This window comes from Empidonax traillii, unplaced genomic scaffold (assembly GCF_003031625.1).
Source record: "Empidonax traillii isolate 1590-97213 ecotype Southwest subspecies unplaced genomic scaffold, ASM303162v1 scaffold1296:size145063, whole genome shotgun sequence".
NCBI lineage: Eukaryota > Metazoa > Chordata > Aves > Passeriformes > Tyrannidae > Empidonax > Empidonax traillii.
This window is the reverse complement of record NW_020956489.1, coordinates 68,832-88,618: the sequence shown is the minus strand read 5'-3', so window position 1 is coordinate 88,618 and position 19,787 is coordinate 68,832. Positions and strand designations below refer to the sequence as shown.

At 44.8% G+C, this 19,787-nt stretch overlaps 1 protein-coding gene and 1 long non-coding RNA gene across 2 annotated transcripts in view; one reads left to right on the top strand and one right to left on the bottom strand.

Moving 5' to 3' along the window:
* The window catches only part of LOC114069539, an 11,167-nt gene extending 6,422 nt beyond the window's left edge, over positions 1-4,745 (top strand). Inside the window, exons 2-3 of the long non-coding RNA XR_003573798.1 lie at positions 723-975; positions 4,144-4,745. This is a non-coding gene — a long non-coding RNA (uncharacterized LOC114069539). The remainder of the gene's footprint in view (positions 1-722; positions 976-4,143) is intronic.
* An 11,570-nt stretch (positions 4,746-16,315) lies between these two features.
* The window catches only part of SDF2L1 (stromal cell derived factor 2 like 1), a 5,735-nt gene continuing 2,263 nt past the window's right edge, over positions 16,316-19,787 (bottom strand). The window contains exon 3 of the mRNA XM_027906408.1: positions 16,316-18,718. Coding sequence (XP_027762209.1) covers positions 18,440-18,718 — 279 coding nt within the window. The 3' untranslated portion in view covers positions 16,316-18,439. The remainder of the gene's footprint in view (positions 18,719-19,787) is intronic.

Here is a 19,787-nt window from a genome sequence, read left to right as displayed (position 1 = left end):
GGAATCAGGTCGGGCTGCGGGGGGAAGGGCTCCGGCAGAGCCTCCATCCTGTTGTTGCATAAACTTGTTAAAAGAACCCCTCCTCTGTGGAGGCAGCACACATAGGGTATTAGTGTGGTGGAGGAGGCCAGACCTGCGCCCTGGCTACACAACCAATTGGAGCGGAAAGTGAAATCAGATGGTTTAAGTTTTCAGAGGGATTTTTTTTTTTTTTTCTGGGGGACTTTTTGAGTCATTGAATTGAGTGCTAGATCTGTGTTAAGGTCGCTCCTGCTCTGGCTGCTCTTGGGTGGTTTGGCAGGGGCAGGAGGTGCCGCTTCCCCTCCTGCTGTACCACTGGCCTGGCTGTGCACACTTGGGCTGGGGCTCCGGGGAGAAATCGAACTCCTACCCCTGCAGGCTTGGGGATGGGGGCTTTGTGGGCAGGTGGGGTGTGTGGTAGGGGGAGTCTGTCCCTTGCCGTGGGGGAAAGAGTTACTTGGGGTACCCCAAGATTAGCTCCATATGTGCTCTTCCCCAGGCAAGGCAACTACAAGGTCTTTCACTTGCCCTGTACACACAGGGCCAGCAGTGGGATCAGCACTTCCAGGGTGATAGTATTTAGCCCTATTTTCCTCATGCATTTAGTACCATAAGTCATCTTTTTTTTTTTTTTTTTTTTTTTTTTTTTTTTTTTTTTTTTTTTTTTTTTTTTTTTTTTTTTTTTTTTTTCCTCCCATCAGACAGCAGAGCACTGGTAAACACCATGCAGAAAAGCCGTATTGTGGGGTTACAAAGTCTGGGCTGTTTAAAGAGTTCTGTCATTCCTTTTAATGGAGCTCACTGACGCAGGTCTGGGTTCTGCCAGCCGAGGAAATACTGGCGCTGAGAAAAGGGTTATTGAAACCCACAAACTAAATATTATAAGCAAGAATCAAATGGCAGGACATTCTGGAGGATAATCCCTCCTGATTTCAGGAGAAGGGGAATGTATTGGTAAGTGACTGTGGGTGACAGAATCCCTGAGGTTGCTGGGTGAAATTCACTTGGAAAGGTGGTGTTTTCAGAGAGGATTATCAACCCTTACTCTCTGAAGTCTCTCACACCTGGACAAGTTGACTCTTGCATGAAAGCAAGAATCCCCTTTTTCTCTGGACAGATTTGTACAAACTTGCTTGATAGACTTAAGGAGCCAGGACTGGAATGCTAAGAATTTTCTCTCTCTCTTTAAAAAAAAAAAAAAAAAAAAAAAAAAAAAAAAAAAAAAAAAAAAAAAAAAAAAAAAAAAAAAAAAAAAAAAAAAAAAAAAAAAAAAAAAAAAAAAAAAAAAAAAAAAAAAAAAAAAAAAAAAAAAAAAAAAAAAAAAAAAAAAAAAGAGGAATAAAAAGGCAACACTTCTCAGTTTTAAAACAATGATAAAATTATTAAACAGGATGGAAAACTCTAAATCGACTTTCATCCTACAGCTGTTTCCAAAATGTTTGCTCTGACCTTTGGTAATAGTGTCAATTCCACTGCAGAAAATATATTGTAGACTATATAATGTATTTAATTGCAAGATGGCTTTTAAATGGTCTCCTTTCCTCAGGCTAGAGAACTGGCAGTGACCAGGGAAACAAGGCTGGACTGAAGCTTTGTGCCCTCCTATGTTTTGTGAGAATGCAACTGAGATGAAAATTTTAAAAACCTGCTTGCCCCAAGTGACATCTTTAACCACAAGAGAAATAAGCAAACAAAGCAGCAACAAAGGGAAGGGGAAATGGCTCCCTAAGCTAAACCAGGGTCTGATCTCAGGAGGACCAGGGGCCTCTTAGCTCTAGAGACTCAGCTCACTACTTCATTTATCCCAAGGCTTCATTGTAAGGACACTTCAGTCTATTTGTCTGCTAACATCAGAAAAAGGGGACTTTAACACATAGCAATGGGTCACTAAAGTAAGATTCCCCATATGCACTGCCAAATAAAAAGCTTCCATTGTTGAGCAACATATAAAATGCTATTTCCATACCAATTTGGGTGACATTTCCATTTAGTTTCTATAACTGTGATTAAAGGCAAGAGAGCTTTCTAAACATATCTAGAGATGCTGAGCCTCCTGGTGTATAAATAGCGTGCATTTCATAATCTCGTGTTTAAACGTTTATTTTAAAATAACCCCCATATACATTCCAGAAAGTCTCCCTGCTATAGGACAAAGTGCAACCCAGGTTTTGCATATTATTTGCAAACTCAGGGGAATATTACTAGAATACTAGTGGAGGCTGATTCAGTCTTTTATTTTTCCTGTTTCGTTTGAAAAAAAAAAAAAAGAAAAAAAAAGGCAAGGTGGGGGAGGCCTGTGCCAGTACACGACTTAGAGATAAGGACATTTTTGAGACACATCTAGGCTCTCAGCACAGATCCAGAAGCATAAAGTAACTTAATTGCCTTTGCTTGGAACTTAACTTGAGGCTGAGGTTTCTAATTACGTCTCTTACCCTCCCTTGCCAGTTGTAGCTTCTGCAACTACTGAAGTACTTAAGTTGTGAGGAAGTCGTCAAATCGTTCTTCCCCTGCCACTATGCATGCATTAATAACATCACTTGATGTGCAGACTGTGTGTTTCCACTGCAAACTTGCCAGTGGGTTTGTCTCTTGGGCCGTTGGAGAATTTAAATTGTTTGTTTTACGTCTAAGTCTTGTTTGAGATAACATCAGGCTGAAGAGTGGAAAAGACATGGTAAACAATAAACAAAATAGAGACTGAATGAGAATAGATGGAAAGGTAAGGCTGAGCCTAGTTGCATCTTTTTTAATGTTCTCAGTCCAGCTGGATGCCTAGGTTGCAGAGATTGTTGGGAAGCACTGGCAGGATTAAACCTGAGGTTTTGCCATTGTAACAAGAACATAGAAGCTTGATAAAACTCAGTTCTGAGCTGTTTTCAGCAATCTCCATGAATATAGCCTTCTAATTAGTGTGAGCAAAGATTTAATACAAATAATGGGGAAAAAACATACCTGTTTTCTTCCCCAGGCATCACAAAGGATGGGTAGAGGGAGGGATTGGGACAGACTGGAGATTTTGTTTATTGGGCATTAGAAAAAAAACACACATTGAATGGGGCTTGCCCACCTCCTTTTCCTTTGGCATGTCAGGCAACATCAAAGGGGATGTGGGGCTGCCTCACACCAACAGGCCAAAAGCCAGGGACCTCTAATGGCAAAGACCAGATAAATGTGGCATGGATAAATTAGCCAAGAATCCATGAATTAAAAGATTGTTTCTCCATTACACTCCTATTTAATCCACTGGAAAGTAGACTGAGGAGAGACAACCTAATGTGTCAAAATCATGACCTGTTTTGAGATGGCCTGGGAATGAAGCTTCCTTCCTCTGGACTCTCAAGTGTTCCTATGTGACAAATGCACTGGGGTAGGTTAACTAGGAGCCAGAGTGCAGAGGAAGAGTCTAGCTGGAAAAGCAGCCCTGAAGCCGGAGGTGTCTCAGCTCTTCCCTGGGGATCATTTCTGTGGCTGTTAAGTGTGTTCAACACTAAGCCAGCCCTCGCTGAAGATTGTGCCTTCCAGCCTAGGACAGAAAAGATGCTGGGGAGGGGGAAGAGAAGAAAAAGCCAAACAAAACAAGCTAGGGCAAAACACATGTGCGTCTCCAAACACTGTTTAATCTGTGTGCATAAATGTGAAGTCAGTGGTAGAGAGCCAGCCCTGGAGATCCTGTTTCGCTTTCTAATTTTTGGTGTGTACTTAATCCCATGATTTCCAGTGAAGGGAGGGGTATTTTAAAACACTGGGCTCTCCAAGTAAGACAGCCCTAGAAAGGAAGTTCTCTGAAGGCTTAATGCCTGTTATTAAGAGGTTCAAAATACAACTATCAGTTAATCAAATAAATAGCGCTTCCCAGCCTCTAATAGCTTGGCAGCTAATTGACTAGGGCTATTAATAAAGGAGAGAAATTTGCACAGAAGAATGTGAGAACTGGGGATGGAGGAAAAAATCCATTTTGGAGTTAAAAATGTCCTGGGAGAAAGGGATAGCACCCATACACAGATTCTGTGGGTCAGAGATTTACTCCATTCCTGCATCCTCACTCTCAGGAGCACATGGTGCTGTGATCCATAGGGCAGTGCACAGCTTTCTAACTTTTTACCCCTTCCCCATTTGCAGGCATGGAATGAAGCTCCCTCCAGTCACCTGCCGCAAGACACATTATTCAGCTTCCTAACCTTAAGGATGAGACCCTATCAATATTGCCTCTGCTTTTGTGATCAGGGTAGTAGTGCAATATTGCTTATAGGGTCTTTTCTTTTGAGGGTTATTCTTCATGGAGAGAAGAAAGCCACAGCAGGAAAAAATAATCCTGTGTGCCCACCGAGTTGAGGGAAAAGTTGTGAAATGCTGAGCATTGTTAGATAGGCAAGTAATTGTGCAGAGATGTTATTTGTGACAAATAATCGTGCTATTCTGGTGACTCAGATTGTGAGTAATGGGCATATTTCTGATGCTATCACACAGGATTCAAAACGGCCTCGTGTTTAAAACACACAAGCAGTGATTGAAACCAGAGAAACCCATCAGAGCTCCTTTTTAAAATACTATGAGTCCCGAGATATTTGAAGGGTGCCTATATTACATACCGATGTAAACACCCACCAAGGGATGGGAGGAGATACATTGCCATGCTTGCTATGTCTGTGCCTGATCCCAGCCCGAAAACGAGTGTGATGCGAAGCAGAGCACTGCACAAAGAGGCCGAGGCTCTAATCCCAATAACCTCCTCGAAACAAAGCTCTTGCCTCTGCCTGGCGAGCGCGGCCCGCCGGGCTTCGCAGCCGGGTCCCGCACCCGGGGCTGTTCCGGGGTCGGGCGCCGCAGCAGGGCCGGGCGCTGCCTCCGGCCCTTCCCGAGAGCTGCTCTCTGAGGTACGTGGGAACGGAGTAGGGATGGGGGTGTTTAATCTCCTTTCCGCTTTGTGAGAATCAGCTGGGGGCTGACAGCAGCCGGGATGGCCGAGTGGGTGGCCCTGCCTTCCATTTCAGGTGGCCCCCGCGGTCCCTTTCGGGACCTCAGGGGCCTAGGGAAAGGGGTGGTGGGAGGGGACTGAGGGCCGGATCAGGGCGCGGCGGAGCAGCCGCTGCCGCGGGGCTTTCCCGTGCGGGTCCCCGGACGCCGCGGGGCCGCTGCGGCGCGTCTCCCCGCGGCGACCGGGCTCGTCTTGCTGGTCCAGGGGTGTGCGGAGGAGGGCCTGAAGCCATACGGCGGGGCCGTGCCCCCTTGCCTCCCCGTTGTATGGCTGACCCTGCCGCTGCCCTCGGTTTAAACCCTCCTCCTTCCCTCCCCGGCTGCCCCCCCAGCATCATTCCAATGAGAAACGGCCAGCTCGGAGACAAAGCCAGGACCTCCCCATCCCGCTCAGGCTCTCCCTCCATGCCCCTAGCCCGGCAGCCGGGCTGCAGGCTGGGGACTGCTGCAGCTGCTGGGTCAGCGCTGGGACCACCGGGCGGGCTGCCCCTCTTTCCCTGTTGCACTACTGTCACGGTCGCAGCGAGCAGTGCAATAATGAAAGGGCGTCAGTGCGCCGGGGAGCGGCGAGAGCCGGGGACGAGCCGGTGACAGCATGCGGGGACGGGACGTCCCGTCCCCCCTCCCCGCCCCCCCGCGAGCCACCTCAGCGGGGAGTTGGGGGGGGGACATACGACTCTGACGGACGGTCTTTGGTTGTGCAACTTTCTTTGTTTAAACACGCAGCGGCGGTGAGCGTACGCGCAGGGACAGGGCAAGGTGAGCGGCTCCGCGCACCGCTCGCCCCGGGCCCGCGGCCGCCGCCGCTCCCCTCCCCGGCGGCCCCGGCCGCGCTACCTGGGGCAGCCCTTCTGCTGTACCCGGCCAACACCAAATAAATAAAGTGACCCTTAAGTCCCCTGTCGCTGCTTTTTCTTCCTAGAGGTGTTTCTTGCAGGTCAGCAGTCCCTCCTGCCTCCCTGGCAGCCCCTCGCAGATAAAAATCCTCTCGATGGGTTTTTGCCCTGCGGTTCGGTGTGCTGTTCAACCCTTTGGTCTTTGTGGGGAGAGGACGAAAAACGCGAATAGGAAATGAGCATCTTCCTTCACTGTGGAGCCTAAAAAACGGGCTTGAGTCGTGCCCTAGTGCTGGGTTCAGCAATGGGGAGCATGGGTACGGAAGCGAGTGTGGGGCAGGAGGGGAAGAGTTTGCAATAATGGGGATGAGAATAGCGTTTTGCATCTGGGAGCTGTGCTGAAAAGGCCAGGGAATAGCTCTTTGATTATTAGTGGCCATGGTGAAATGGATACTTCTATAAAAGAAGGCTGGGGAGGGGTATTTCCATCCAGAGCAAAGGACCTTTCCGCTCTGGCCTTTTGAACCTGTGCTTCTCCCTGGCACTGTTTCTGCTTCATCATGACTTTTTGCAGAGGTAGGTGAGTGCAGAAAGCAGGCTGGCTGTAGGAGAGGGATGCAATCTAATCCTGATGAAAAGGCTTTTACAGTTTATGCTTCATTTCCTATTTCTTTTGAGTTCTCTCTTTCTTCCATCCCTCACATGCACAAGCAGATACAAAAGCTGAATCCTTCCCTGCAGTCTTTCTCCCAGGGAAAAGTCAGTCCCCTCCTCAGCTTCACCTTCAGGCTTTGCGCACACAAAATGGCTGCAGCAGCCTGTGGGTGGGCATGGAGAGCTCAGGAAGCTGCTTTTCTTTCTCCCACCCTGCCTGCCCAGGAAGCCCTTCTGCTTTTATTTTCTGTGGCATTTTGCTCTTGCATAGCTCTGTGGAAATCCAAGGGGGTCTCCTATGTGTAATCTATGCATGGAATGGGAGCTGGGGAGGGAAGTGGCCAGTTTGCAAGAGAAGGGGACCTGTCGGGCCCCAGTGTTTATTTTTTTGCTGACCTTCTGGGGATATGGTCAGTGAGAGCTGTGACAGCTGCTGGAAGCGGCAGGGGCTTTGAAGATTGTGAAGGTTGTGACCTCGAGGCCCCTTTCCTCTCTCTGTCCCAGGAGCTGCTGAGTCAATCAGGGAAAAGGGAGGCGAAATGGGGGCTGCTCTTTAGCCATTTTTCAATCGGTGAATGAAACAGGAAAGGACAAATGCAAGAAGAAAAAAGAGTGATTACTTCCACTTTGGTGCATTACTGAGAAGGGGGAATCTCTCTTTGGCAAAAGATTATAACAATAATGGGAAACCACAGTGCTCCTAAGATCCAGCACCTTGAATAAAGGATTTAACTGGGCAAGGAGCTGATGGCAGATCAATAACAGTAAATTAGGGGGAAAGCCTATGAACTCTTGGTTCAAAGCAAGAGGATATCCACCTCTCATTTCCACGATATCAGCTCTAGATGTAACAGCAGCAACATGTTTCCCAGTTGGCCCACTAGCTCCCACCATCTCCTTGACCCTACAGTAACGCACCTTCATCCTTGCTGAGCTCAGCTGAACCCTACGGCTGAGACTGCAGAGGTCCCTGGGAATGGCTGCACCACACATGCCAAAATAAAGGGACAAAGTACATTGAGAGGGGATGTTATCCTTGATTGTGTGTGCTTTCAAATGACACAAGCTCCCCTGGCAATTGACACCCCTGGGCAGCCCACGAGAGGGCTCTCAGCCCCAGACCACTCTCAAGCCCAGTGAGTGGGGTTTAAGTCCTTTTCAGTATCTGGATAACATGATCCTATGGATCTTTCCTTTTAAAATAGTAATCAGAACAGCAAACAGAGTACCCGGCTTCGGTTGACCAATACACAACAGAGGCAAAGAAAGCAAACAGCAGGCTTTTCACTTAGTTTACACAGTGGGCACTTAAATACTGTATTGGTTACGTAATACAGTTTGGGGGGTGGAGCTTTACACATTCTTCTACTAAATATAACTGTGAGATTTGTTTTAAAGTGATCAACATAAATGCAACTACAGCTTTGAGGCTACGATTAGACGTAATACCACCAGGTAGCTCATAGTATATTTACTGAAAACCAAGGCACAGTAGAATTTTTTCCCTAGACCTGCTGATCAGTGCTGCACTGGCTCCACTTCAGCGCTGGGTGTACATTGCCTCTACAAGGGCTGTCATAGACAGCCGCTTCCCTACAGGAAGCACAAGCTGCTGGTTTTTAGGGCTATATCCTGCCACTTCTACACATCCAGTCCTCAGAATTCACCTCAGCACAGAGTGGACAGGACATGTTTTGGCAATTACAGTGAGCTAAGTGCTAAGAAAGGGGATGAAGCATATAAAAAAAAATCTAAAGCCCACCTGCAGTTGATCAGGAAAAAGGTATACCCTGTTAACTCCTCTGGAGAACCCTATTCAGATGGGGTACCTAAAAGTATATTCCCTTCCTTAAAAGCCTTCTAGCAAACACTCTGTTTCAATCCAAAGGGAGTAGCAGGTGGCCAAACTGCTCCACTGGAGGCTTGACAATGGCATTATCTACCCAGCTTTTCAGCTGAAGCCTGGCTCAATCTGTACACAACTTCTGAGACTCCAGCTAAACCCTTCCTAGGAATGGAAAGCTTCCCCAGGCAAAACCTGGATCTAGCACCCTGCATTCTAGCAAAGGACCCATCCCTCTGCTTGGAGGTGAACACATGGGGAAAAAAAGCCTCAGAGCATCAGAGCTTTAAAACCATGCTCTTCTCTTTAGTGTGTTGTCACCAGAAGCGTCATGGGCAGAGATCTCTACCATAAGGAACAGGCAGAACAGTGGGTGGGAGGCTAATTGAGAATGGAAGTTCCTTGGGGCAAACCAAAATAACCTTTGCAGCACTGCATGGAACTGGGTACACTGCCTGGGCTCAGCATCAAACACAGACTCTGTAAAACTCCTGCTTACTCATTCACCTGGGAGGTGGGTAAGCCCTTCTCTTTTAAACCTCCTGAGACACAGGGTAATCAGTTGATAAGGATAAGCTGCTATGCACAGTGCAAACTCAAATGTATCATTTTGCATGGGTGTAATAAGTCAGATATTCACCCTGCTACTACTACAACAAATAGCAGACCTCTGCTTCTCTCAAATACTGATCTGCTAAGAAGTAACATCTTTGCCAGGAGTCACTATATCTATATGAGCAGTTTACCCAGTTAAAATCCACAGGGAGTTACACTGAGTATGAAAGCCACCATCACATAGTGCTAGAAACAAAGGTTTGTTCCTCCATTGTGAATCCCTGTTGTATTTCAGAACAAGTTTGGGGTGATGGCACTCTTTGTTTACACAGCCTTCTAGCAGAAAATTCTGTTGCTTGGTTTTTCTTTTACAGCATATATACCTTTAATACATCTCGAAATTATTTTGAAAAATTCAAACAAAAAGGAGGCTGTGCTCTGAGAGAAGCAGAAAATTAAAGATTTCATGTTCTGAAGGAAAAGGGGATCTCTCACCAGCCCTAGGGAAGTATGGAGGTCACCTTCATGTGCAATCTGTTACAGACACCAAGTATGAGCAAAGCTAAGGATTCCTCACTGCCTGTCCTCAAACACCAAGTGATTCACTTCAAGCATTTATAGTAGTGTTTGGAGAAAGTGCAGTGGTAATTTTGGTATTCCTTGGCTGAATCACCAGCCAAATTTTCTGGTCAGAATCGATCCTCAATTCTTCCCCTTGTTTCACTACTCATGCACAGACATCCATACTGCAAGCTAAATGTTAACAAGAAAAAAATCCTTACAAACAACCAACCACAAATCCCCTCCAAAATTTTCTCTCTCACACGTACACACACACACACACACACACACACACACACACACACACACACACAAAAAAAAAGGCAGGAGTGATTTTAATTAGGAGCAGAGGAATGAGAATAATATTTAAATGGGAAAAAGTGAAGCCGAACTGTTTTTCATTTGGACTCTGTATTTAGGGAGGCAGTGGGGTAAGGGGTCTTCTTTAAAGCCTCGACTAGCTGAATGAATGGCTCTTGGCACTATAGCCAAGGATGAAGTCAAGAGCCTGTCTCCCCCTCTGGCTGCGGAGTGGTCCCCGCATCGGCGGTGTCGGGGGGAGGCCCTCCCGGGCTCCACTCCGTGCCCGCTGCCACGACCGCACGGCGAGCACCCGTGCGTCCGACGGGCGGGACGGGCAGCTCCGAGCCGCGCTGCCGCCGGTGTGCTGCTGGCTCTTTTTCGGTGCTAGGTAAAGGCCAGTGTAGCGCAGTCGGTCGAGTTCGACAGCTGCCGCCTGGTGAAACCGGCCTCTGCAAACGAATTGCTTGGGGGTTCCGAAGCGTCTCTGGATTGTGGCTCTTGAGAGGACCCTGCTGACAGTCAGCCCCGCTGCTTTGTTTGTAGGCTATGTCCAAAGGGAAAGCCCATGGAGCTTCTCCCACAGGGGCAAAGAGATGCAGAGGGAGGCTCCCCTTCCGTCGTGGAAGGTGTTCTCGAAGCCACTGCCTTCACCTCCTTTTGGAGACTGACGCGAAAAATCACGTCCGCTGTCCCAGCAGAGAAGGACAAAGAAAACCTACAGTTTTCTCTTCCAGATGGGACAAAGAAGTACCGACGCGTTTTTTGGGATCACCCAGTTCTGCAGCTGTGCACTGAGGACTGGTCTTAAGTTCCAGTCCAGTACCTTAAGCATAGCTCCACCTATTCCTACCAAAAGATCCCTTTGACCTCAAGTAACACTTATGAGGATGGAATTTTATTTTAGGGTTAAGTCTTAAGGCATTCTTTCAGTATGAACCATAATGTCTTAGAGTGAACTACAGATAATTATTTTCCTTCGGTCTCTTATCAGCACCAAATATAAGAAACTATGATCTAGTGTCAAGGTGGTTTTCTAGCAAGAACAATCTAGGGTAACTTTCCTTGGGAGAAGAACGTAGAAAGTAGGTTGGAAATAAAAGACATTCCGCATTGTTATTATTTTCCCTTCAGAGCACCTTTTAATGTAGCACCCCACACCAGCCTTCCCAGCGCAGCATCCCCTCCCTGGTGGGGCCAGTGCCGTGGGACGCATATGGCGGTACCTCCGCTGTCGGAGCTCCGCCGCAGGGTTCCTGACAGGGGCATGCTGTGGGGCAGAGCAGGGGCTGCCCCGGCGACAGGTTAGCGCTGAGGATGCTGAACCACCCTCCCCTGGCCGTCTCTCATTGTACGTCCCCTCCACGCCTGCACCCTGCCCCTCGCAGTCCCCCCACCTGCTCCGGCCCTGTTGGGGACCACTGGGCGCGGAAGCCTTCGTTCTCCATCACTGACAGGCATATTCACTTTGTTCTGGTGTTCCAAACATTCGGGACCCCATCTTCCTGTCCCGGCAGAACAGGATCTGCGGGGCTCGCTCGCTCCCTGGCAGGGCTTTTGTGTGGCACTGGGGAGGAAACCGTAAAAGCCGCGTTGTCAAACTTCCACTCTTGGGAGGGTTTTCAGGCTTTTTCTCTGCTACCCTTCACTACTTTCCTTGAGGAGGGTGTCCCTTCAACTCCAGCTGCCACTTCCAAAAATCACAATCACCTCTACCTTTCTGAGTAGGAAGGAGCAAAGTTGTGCTCTCCCAGGTGAGAATTTACACTTTAAAGAGCAAATCTGTTGCGTCCAGTCCGGTCGTCCCTTCCCGCCCCTTGAAGAGCAGCATCCCTCCTGTCCTCCAGCGCCCGGCTTTAGCCTTGGGAAAGGCAGCCTTCCTAAGGGGCGTCACGAAGCTCTTTACCCCCCGCCCAGAGACGAGATGGGGGGGAGGGGGGGGGCTCCGAGGCTGCTGGGACTTTTTTTGCAAGATTTCAGTTAACTGCTCACAATAAACAGCTTCCCATCTCATGAGGTAAAACAGCGGCCATATAGATAGACGAGTATTTTAATATTTTAAGCTATTTTGTCCTAGAGACTGAAGTCTCCGAGCCTGACTGAGAGCCACTCTCATCACCGTTGGTTCGTATTGCTGAGGAAACGCAGGTTTGGTGTGAAAGCATTTTTTCCCTAGACATGAAGGAATATCAGCAGGTAGTGGATGCTGAGAAACCAAAATTGCACTGCCGGGCAGATCTGCAGAAAAAGAATCTTTTTTTTTGGCACATGGACAAAACTCTTGGCAATAACTGCTCCGGCAGGAAGGGGAGCTGGACCCGCCAGCCCTGTCTTCACCGAGGACGGCTGGCGGAGCGCGATGTGGGTGACCCACGCACTCAGCGGGAGCTGCATCCCTGCAGGATGGCAGGGAGAAGCCTCTCAGTGGCTCGCAAACCGATACCGCGTCGGTAAGAGATGGCAGCTCCTCATGCCAAAGGGAAGCCTCGGCGGGTGACACAGGATCCACTCTAGGGGAAGTGGTCCAGCAAGAGCCGAGGAGAGCCAGGTGAGTCACATCAGGGACAAGGAACTTCTTCATGTAAGTGTTACCACTGATGAGCAACGTATTCTGGCCAGAAAGAGATCCTTTCGTTTTCGCTTTTGCTGTTGAGATCTTGCAAGATGCAATGAGTTTTTTTGTAGATGACAGAAGGAGGTGAGCTCCCTGCTTAACCATGCTTTTGGGCCTTTCCTTCTCCCCACCGAGCAGAAACCAGCATTTAATTTTACAATACAGGTAATTGCCTTAGATGTCTACTGTAAGCAAACAGACTTCAACCTTGGCCGCACTTTATCGATCCTAAAGAAAAACAGGAAATAGAAACGCCTGAAGCCCCGCTTCAGAGCATACGCTAATGTTTTAAACTTCCCTTTCAAATAACCAAGCAGTACATGACTTGCCAGAGCCCACCTAACGCGAGGCACGGCCGCACGGGAGGTCTTGCAGCAGCTGATCGCCTTAGCAGTGTAACGCGGGGGAAGCGGATGTTATTTGTTTCCCCCTGAAGAGTATAAATCTGCAGCGATCAAAGCTGCGCAGCTGAAACACTGCCGGGCTGCCAAAGGCGCTCGATTCCCAGGGAGCCGGCAGCGCTCGGGAGCAGCAGGCGGAGGAGCAGCGCTCACTAGCGGCCGCCGCTCCCGGCCCGCTCCCCGCTTCCAGACGGAGATAAGGGGAAAGACGCGCCCGCCCCTTTCTCCTCAGAACGGCCCTGCTCGCATATACCCCACACAAGTTTTCATACAGCTCATCCACAGGGCAGTTCCCTAGGCAGGACAGAGTAGTCATTGGCCAGTCCAGGGAGCCGCGGGAAGGGGGCTGCAGTCAGCCCGACCCTTCCAGCCTGCAGCGGCTGGGCCGGCAGAGATGAGGCTGAGAAGGCATCAGCAGAAGAAAAATAACAACACTGGGTACCTATTGAGTCTTATGTTTAGCTGTGGTCTGAGATACTTCGACATTCAGTACAGCACACACTTATATTACTAATCAGCACTCTCAGAAAATGAAGCTTAGGTGGATAAATACATAACCATCACAGAGATCAAACAAAGAGCCTTAGATCCCAGTCACAGCTCAACAGACCTCCAGACATGCAATGCCAACACTCGCACATTACTTTTATAGTTTAGAAAAAGCAGATAGGAACTAATCAGGCAGCTTTGCAGCTTGCATACATTCTGATTAACTTCTAATGTTTCTTAAGGATTTGGTACCCTTGAGATGTCATACAGCTTCTAATGCTTCTTACCCTAATAAAGCAGGTCACCATTTTCCCAAAGGATTGAAGACAGCTGAATCCCTCACAGAACAGTCGCTTGAATCAGTATGAGAGGAGGATTTCACTGTGAACTTTATGCTAATTTAGAATTAGCACATTACCAAATAAAGCAAAAAGGTTTTTATAATCAATTTAATTTCATGCAATTTAAAGAGAAAGAAGTGTTGAATGGCACAGCTAATAAAGTCTACTTTTCTAGGTGGTCACTGCATTCCCTCCTCGTCTCATACACACCCAAAGTAATGCAGTACTGTCCTCAGAGGAGTTGGTTGACCACCTCAAACAATTCCCACACATTACTGCAATTACTGCAAGCTTGATTCAGGAAATAGAAGAAAAGGAGCTAACCCTGGTGTTCTATCTTTAGAGGAAAAAAATATTAGATACAAATACTCCATGTCCTGCGAAAGTATTTATAAACATGGGAGCTCTAAGATGCTTGGAATGTCAGTGAGAGGAGGAGAAAAAGTATAAAATATTTATTCCTCTAAGCATTTCAAAAACCTTAGGATCCTAAAGTTTATTACTCTTTGTGATTTGCATACATAATAAATGCTACATACGCTAATTTTGAATTGCCTTGTGTTTCTATGCAACTCTGGGTTGGTAAGGTTGAACGTTTTATTCCTCCTTGAGGAAGCAAACCACCCCGCTGTGCTTCCTATCCCCCAGGACAGAATCAAACACAATCAAGAGGAAAGCACTTCCTTATCTCCAAGTACTCCTGTTTAGGGTAACTTTTTTGTTGTAGTTGTTTCCTTACAAAGCTTAATGACACAACCACAAGTGCTGCCTTGTATCCCCAAAAACATGGGTTCCTGAAAGGCAACTGATGAAACAGCCATGTTATGAAGCAACTAATTATCCAACATATTTGAACGGTGTCCCAGAGCTGTATTACAGGAAAATGTGTTTCAAGAGAGAATTGCAAAACCAAAAGGACACAGATGGAAACTCAAAACTAGGATACAGGGGCAGCATCATCAGGCACCCTACATACACAAATTCTCTGCCAGCAGGGAATTTAACAAAGAGGCAGCAACAATGTCAAGCATGGATTCAGACACACAGCAAGATGTTGCTGCTGGAAAGAGGGTCCTGATAAGGTTCAGCCTCTGTCTAGCACAGGTATGAAACATGGCAGTGCATCTACAGTGCTAGCTACTGCTTCAGTGCTGGAGAAGAGAGGCAGAAGAGAAAGAAGATTCAGTAAAACTCACAGGCTTAAGAACGCTGCTGAGCAAGCTTCACTGTTACAGGGTTGTTTTGATGGTAGTTTTTTTTTTGGTCTTAAAAAGAAAGATCAGCTAATTTAACTTAATAAGAGCAGATATACCCAATCAGTAATGGTTGTTTTGATGGTAGTTTTTTTTTTGGTCTTAAAAAGAAAGATCAGCTAATTTAACTTAATAAGAGCAGATATACCCAATCAGTAATCCCAAACATAATAAATTAAATTAAAACATGGGTTTATATCTAGCCTCAATATTCAGAATGAATGTACATCTCATCCAGCACTTTCGAAGAACTAAAACCAGTCCTCATTCACACTGTGAAACCAAAACATGTAGCAAGTGTTCACATGCTGAGCAGTTACCCAGAGCTTTAAAAACCTTCCAGAAATGAGTAAAAATGTTTGTAGACACACACTTGCCTCCAAAATTAGCACATTTAAGGAACTTTGTCATTTTACATTGAACTAGATATATACACGTGTAAAATGCAGTATTTGACAGATTGTTTTCAACACAGTTCAGAGTAGATAGTCTTTAGCAACTATTCCCACTAAGAACAACTATAAATACAGATTCCCCTAATCCTTTCTCCAAAAGCCTTTCTAGTTTACTGAAGGAAGAGTAACAACATTGGTGCACCTTTTTAACGACTTCCTGTAGTAGTAAGCGAGAAATTTGGAAGCATTTTTTATTTAAAAGAATTATTATCTGCTAGCATCAGAAGTCAAAATAAACAGAGTTCACTTAACATTGAAGCATATGGAGAATTGTGACAGGAGATATTATAAAATTGATCACCTTAAAATAAAGGAAAACAAATAAGCAAAACAGCACTCCCAAGTTTTATATCTATCTCAGTGTTTCATGCTTTACCCTAGAGCCCCAACATCCTTGGGCAGATGATAAAATCATATAGAAAACAAACAACACCACTCCACAATATAAAAACTGAGACTCTCCATATCTCTAGAGCTCACCTGTGGTGGAAGGACTGAAAAGTTGAACTGTAAACAGCTGAAGGAAATAAAAAACACCTGAACCACACTCTGGATCTCAGTACTTGCACATAATTTTTCACAGTTATAACTTTTGCACTTCCTACGTTAATGAGACCTTTCCTCCTAGCCAGCATTTAGCATGCTGGGAGTACCAATGGTTCTTTAAGTCCTATAGTACACCTTTCCAAATTAGGATGTACTTAAACTGGCCTTATTTAAGAGTCCTTCATTTTTATAGTGATAAAAATCAGGAAAAAACCTAAGCAACTAAAAAAACCACAACTACTGTGACACATACTCATGCGAAATATTAAGGCCAAGTTACTTTCACACTTTGGTCAGAATCAAAAGCCGAGGAAACAGTTCACAGGAATATTGTTGAATATGTCTTTAAATAAGGCATTCATGTGTGTGGGGAAGCTTGGTTCTTTGGGAACAAAAGGTACAAATATTTTTCAAAATTGAGATCGTATTAGAAAGTAAACAATAAGGACTAAACGTATTTTTTTTTTTCTCAGCCTAACCAAACCAATTTGGCTCAAATCCAGAACAGAAAGACAAAGGTCCAGGGAAGTCCCACTCAAGCATAATAAATAAGATTGATAAATACCTTTGCTAGGCACATAAACATCCAGGCAGAGACAAACATTGGGTAGGGATAGTACCTGGCACACAGACTGAGATGAGCCACACAGCTCTGCCCCCTCCTCAGCCAACTATATTTCACAGGAGCACAAACAATAAGCCCGTACGGTTTAGGCATATAGCATTTTAGCTCTTCGTGACAGAGAACTTATTGCCTATATAATTTTATCCTCCTGTCAAATACTCTCACTACTTTTGTTTTTACTTATATACTGTCTTCAAAAGAAAAAGCCCTCCTTTTTAATAAAGGAAAGGAAAAGTCAGCTTGTTTATGTTAAAGGTTTGTTTTGTTTTTAAACAGTTTTCTTTTATAGCTACAACTTCAATACCAATTAGTCAGAAATATCAGTGAACCTGAAACATTAATCACATAAAAGTTTACTTGTAATACAAAACAGCAAGATCCAGTCTACTTTAACTCCAAAACACCTGCAATCCTTAAATACCCACATTCAACTAAAATTAATAGAAAGACATTCTTACCTTCTTCTTTGAAGAAAAATAATGAGCTACACAGAGCAACTGTGACTGGGGTTCTTTGTTCCATAGGGTACAAAGTATCTTCCTTGGTAGGAAACCCTTAAATAAAACCTGGAGCTGGCCTGGACAGCAACTGCACAAGGCACCACAGAGCAGGACCTATAAAGTAGCTGCTGTATTTCTAAAGCTGAACTGCAACTGCTTGTTGCACCTTCTCAACACAACCCTAATGCTGCAGCGTGTGACTGGGGCTGTAAAAGCAGTAAATTACTTTCCTGCTTCTTTAACTGATTGACTAATGAGCACTATAATCAGTAAACTATTTATACATCGAAACAAGGACACCTGAGTTTTCTGGGTTTTCTCACTCATTTGGTGAGCTTTTCTGTTTAAAGAGCAAATGTATGGTATTTTGAATTTTAATCGGTACTTCCAGTAACACTGTATAAGAAACACAGTCAAGAATTAATTTCTCTTTTCGCAGAGGGAGAGGAACACAGAAATTCTTAACTTGTTCAGTGAAGATTCCCTGCTAGCACTCCAGCTCACACTATTCTGTCAAAAATCCAGGATCAAACCATCGTCTAAGATTCCTTTTGCTCTTCTGGATTCACACAAAAAAACCCTCACATGGGTATATGCCACACTATTTATTCATCCAAATTCTCATACCGATCTTGCAGAGTGACAGTCAAGTACAACATAAGCCAAATTCAACTGTTCCTTTGTAGCATATGGAATTTTATAAAACTCTAATATTAATTAAACAAGTAGCTGCTTTCTGGACCAGTTCATAGAGCAGATCAACCTTATCCACAAACAATTAGCAGTATCATCATTACCAGATCATCTGAGCTACTTGAACAAAACAAACATTAAAATTTTGCCTTCTTGTTCCAACATATACAATATTTTCAACTCTTCCAATACAGTACAGAACAAAACTCAGGAAGCACACTGGAAGCTATTTTCAAATGGATTATTTTTTTTTTTACTCAGAGGCTTAATAACTGACTTCAAGCCATTCAAAAAAACCACCATATTCAAGAACCATTTTTCCTTTTCTAGACTCAATCCACCTCCTCATCAATGACATGCTTTCACTAAGAAATAGAAATCAGTTTCCAAATTTTTAATTATAGTTGGAAAAAGATTACAAAATACAAAGTCTTATTGTACTTGGGGCTACAGAAATGTATTCCCTCCATTTTCCCATTTCCTTCAAATTTGAGAAAAAGTAACAAGCAAACAAATGATAACAAAAACTAACAGATGTATGAACTAGTTCCGTCAATAAAGCTTGAAAATTCAGAAAGGATTTCACCAAATAAATGTCAGTGGCTGAACCTGGCAGAGGCCATTCCCCACAGAAGTGCTGCATTCCTAGAATGAACTAATGCCTTTCAGCAACACAGAAAGTCAGTCACCCCGGCAAAGCGGAACTTAGAAGAGACCAAGGATTAGCATCTCTGAACTTTGGAGTCAGCTAAAGCCTTTTGGATCCTCTGTTAATTCAGAGCTCATCATGTTTTGCAGGGTCCATACTGGGTTTGATGAAGACTCCCTCCATTGCTTTCCAATAGTTGTGGTGATTAGCAGCAGGCATGCCATGGACTTCCCGCTGGCCTCTAATGGGGTGGCCATACTGTTCTCCTGTTATGGACAGGAACACCTCGGTCCCCACATGCTTGAAGCGCACTGCGTCATCCCGCTCCCAGTAAGTCCCACTGCACTGCACAATCCAGATATCCAGGTCATCTCCTTCGCCATCATCACCAAAGGCACTTACTTCCTGTTAGAGAAACAAACTCCCTGAAGTGAAAATGTAAGCAGACACCTCCAATACACACAAATACCAACCACAAAGTCAGCTGAGTTTAAAGACAAGGATGGGGAAAGAAAAAGTGCTGTTGCTTTGCTTTGCCAACAGTTATTAAATTCAGAAGCAGAAGTTTCTACCACTACAATCTGATCACAAATTGCCAACAAAGTTCACCATTCAGTCTGAGCAAAAAGTGCAACGAATCCTAACATAAAAATGAAATAAAAGAGGACTTAGCACAGAGAGATCAGAATAATCCTGAGAAAAAAAAATTCAAACCAAACAACTCTAATGCTGATACAAATTTTCCCCCTACAAAATTAAGTTTGTAACTCTAGACATTTAGCTTTGTAGTATGACTGTCTTCATAGTTACCATTGCAACAGCTTTCTCAGCATGTGTTTTTATCACAACATCCCAACAATGTAGCTCATAAAGTCTCATATTCCCTTTATACTTAATTATACCAAGCTTACAGTTGGATCACCAACTATTAAGATTTACACTCTTTCTTCAGGCAGACTGCTACACAGCTCTTTAAAATAAAGACAGTGGTTAAGACAAATCAATTGCTGCTAAAATGAAAATGAGAGATTAGATTTCATTATACACCATATAAAACCAAAAATAAGCATTTACAGAAAGCAGACAGACTAAGCTCCAACAGTTTGAGACTCTAAACAGCCTTTAATTCTTAAAAACTCTGAGAATGAGAAGTGATGAACAACTTGAAAATAGAACAGCAATAGTTTGTACCTAGCAACCTAAAATTTTAGGGTCATGTTAATTCAAGTTTATGTAGCCCCAAAAGTGTGAAAGATAATGTACTAATTGAAAATCCAACTTCTGTTAAAAATATGAAATAAAACTTTGCATTTATAACTGCATCATATTTCAATAACCTCAATGACCAGTAATAAGTCACAGTCCTGTAAATCTCTCAGGGAATCAGCCAAGCCATCCTTTCACTCAGATGTTGTGCAAACACATACTAAAAAAAAAAAAAAAAAAAAAAAAAAAAAAAAAAAAAAAAAAAAAA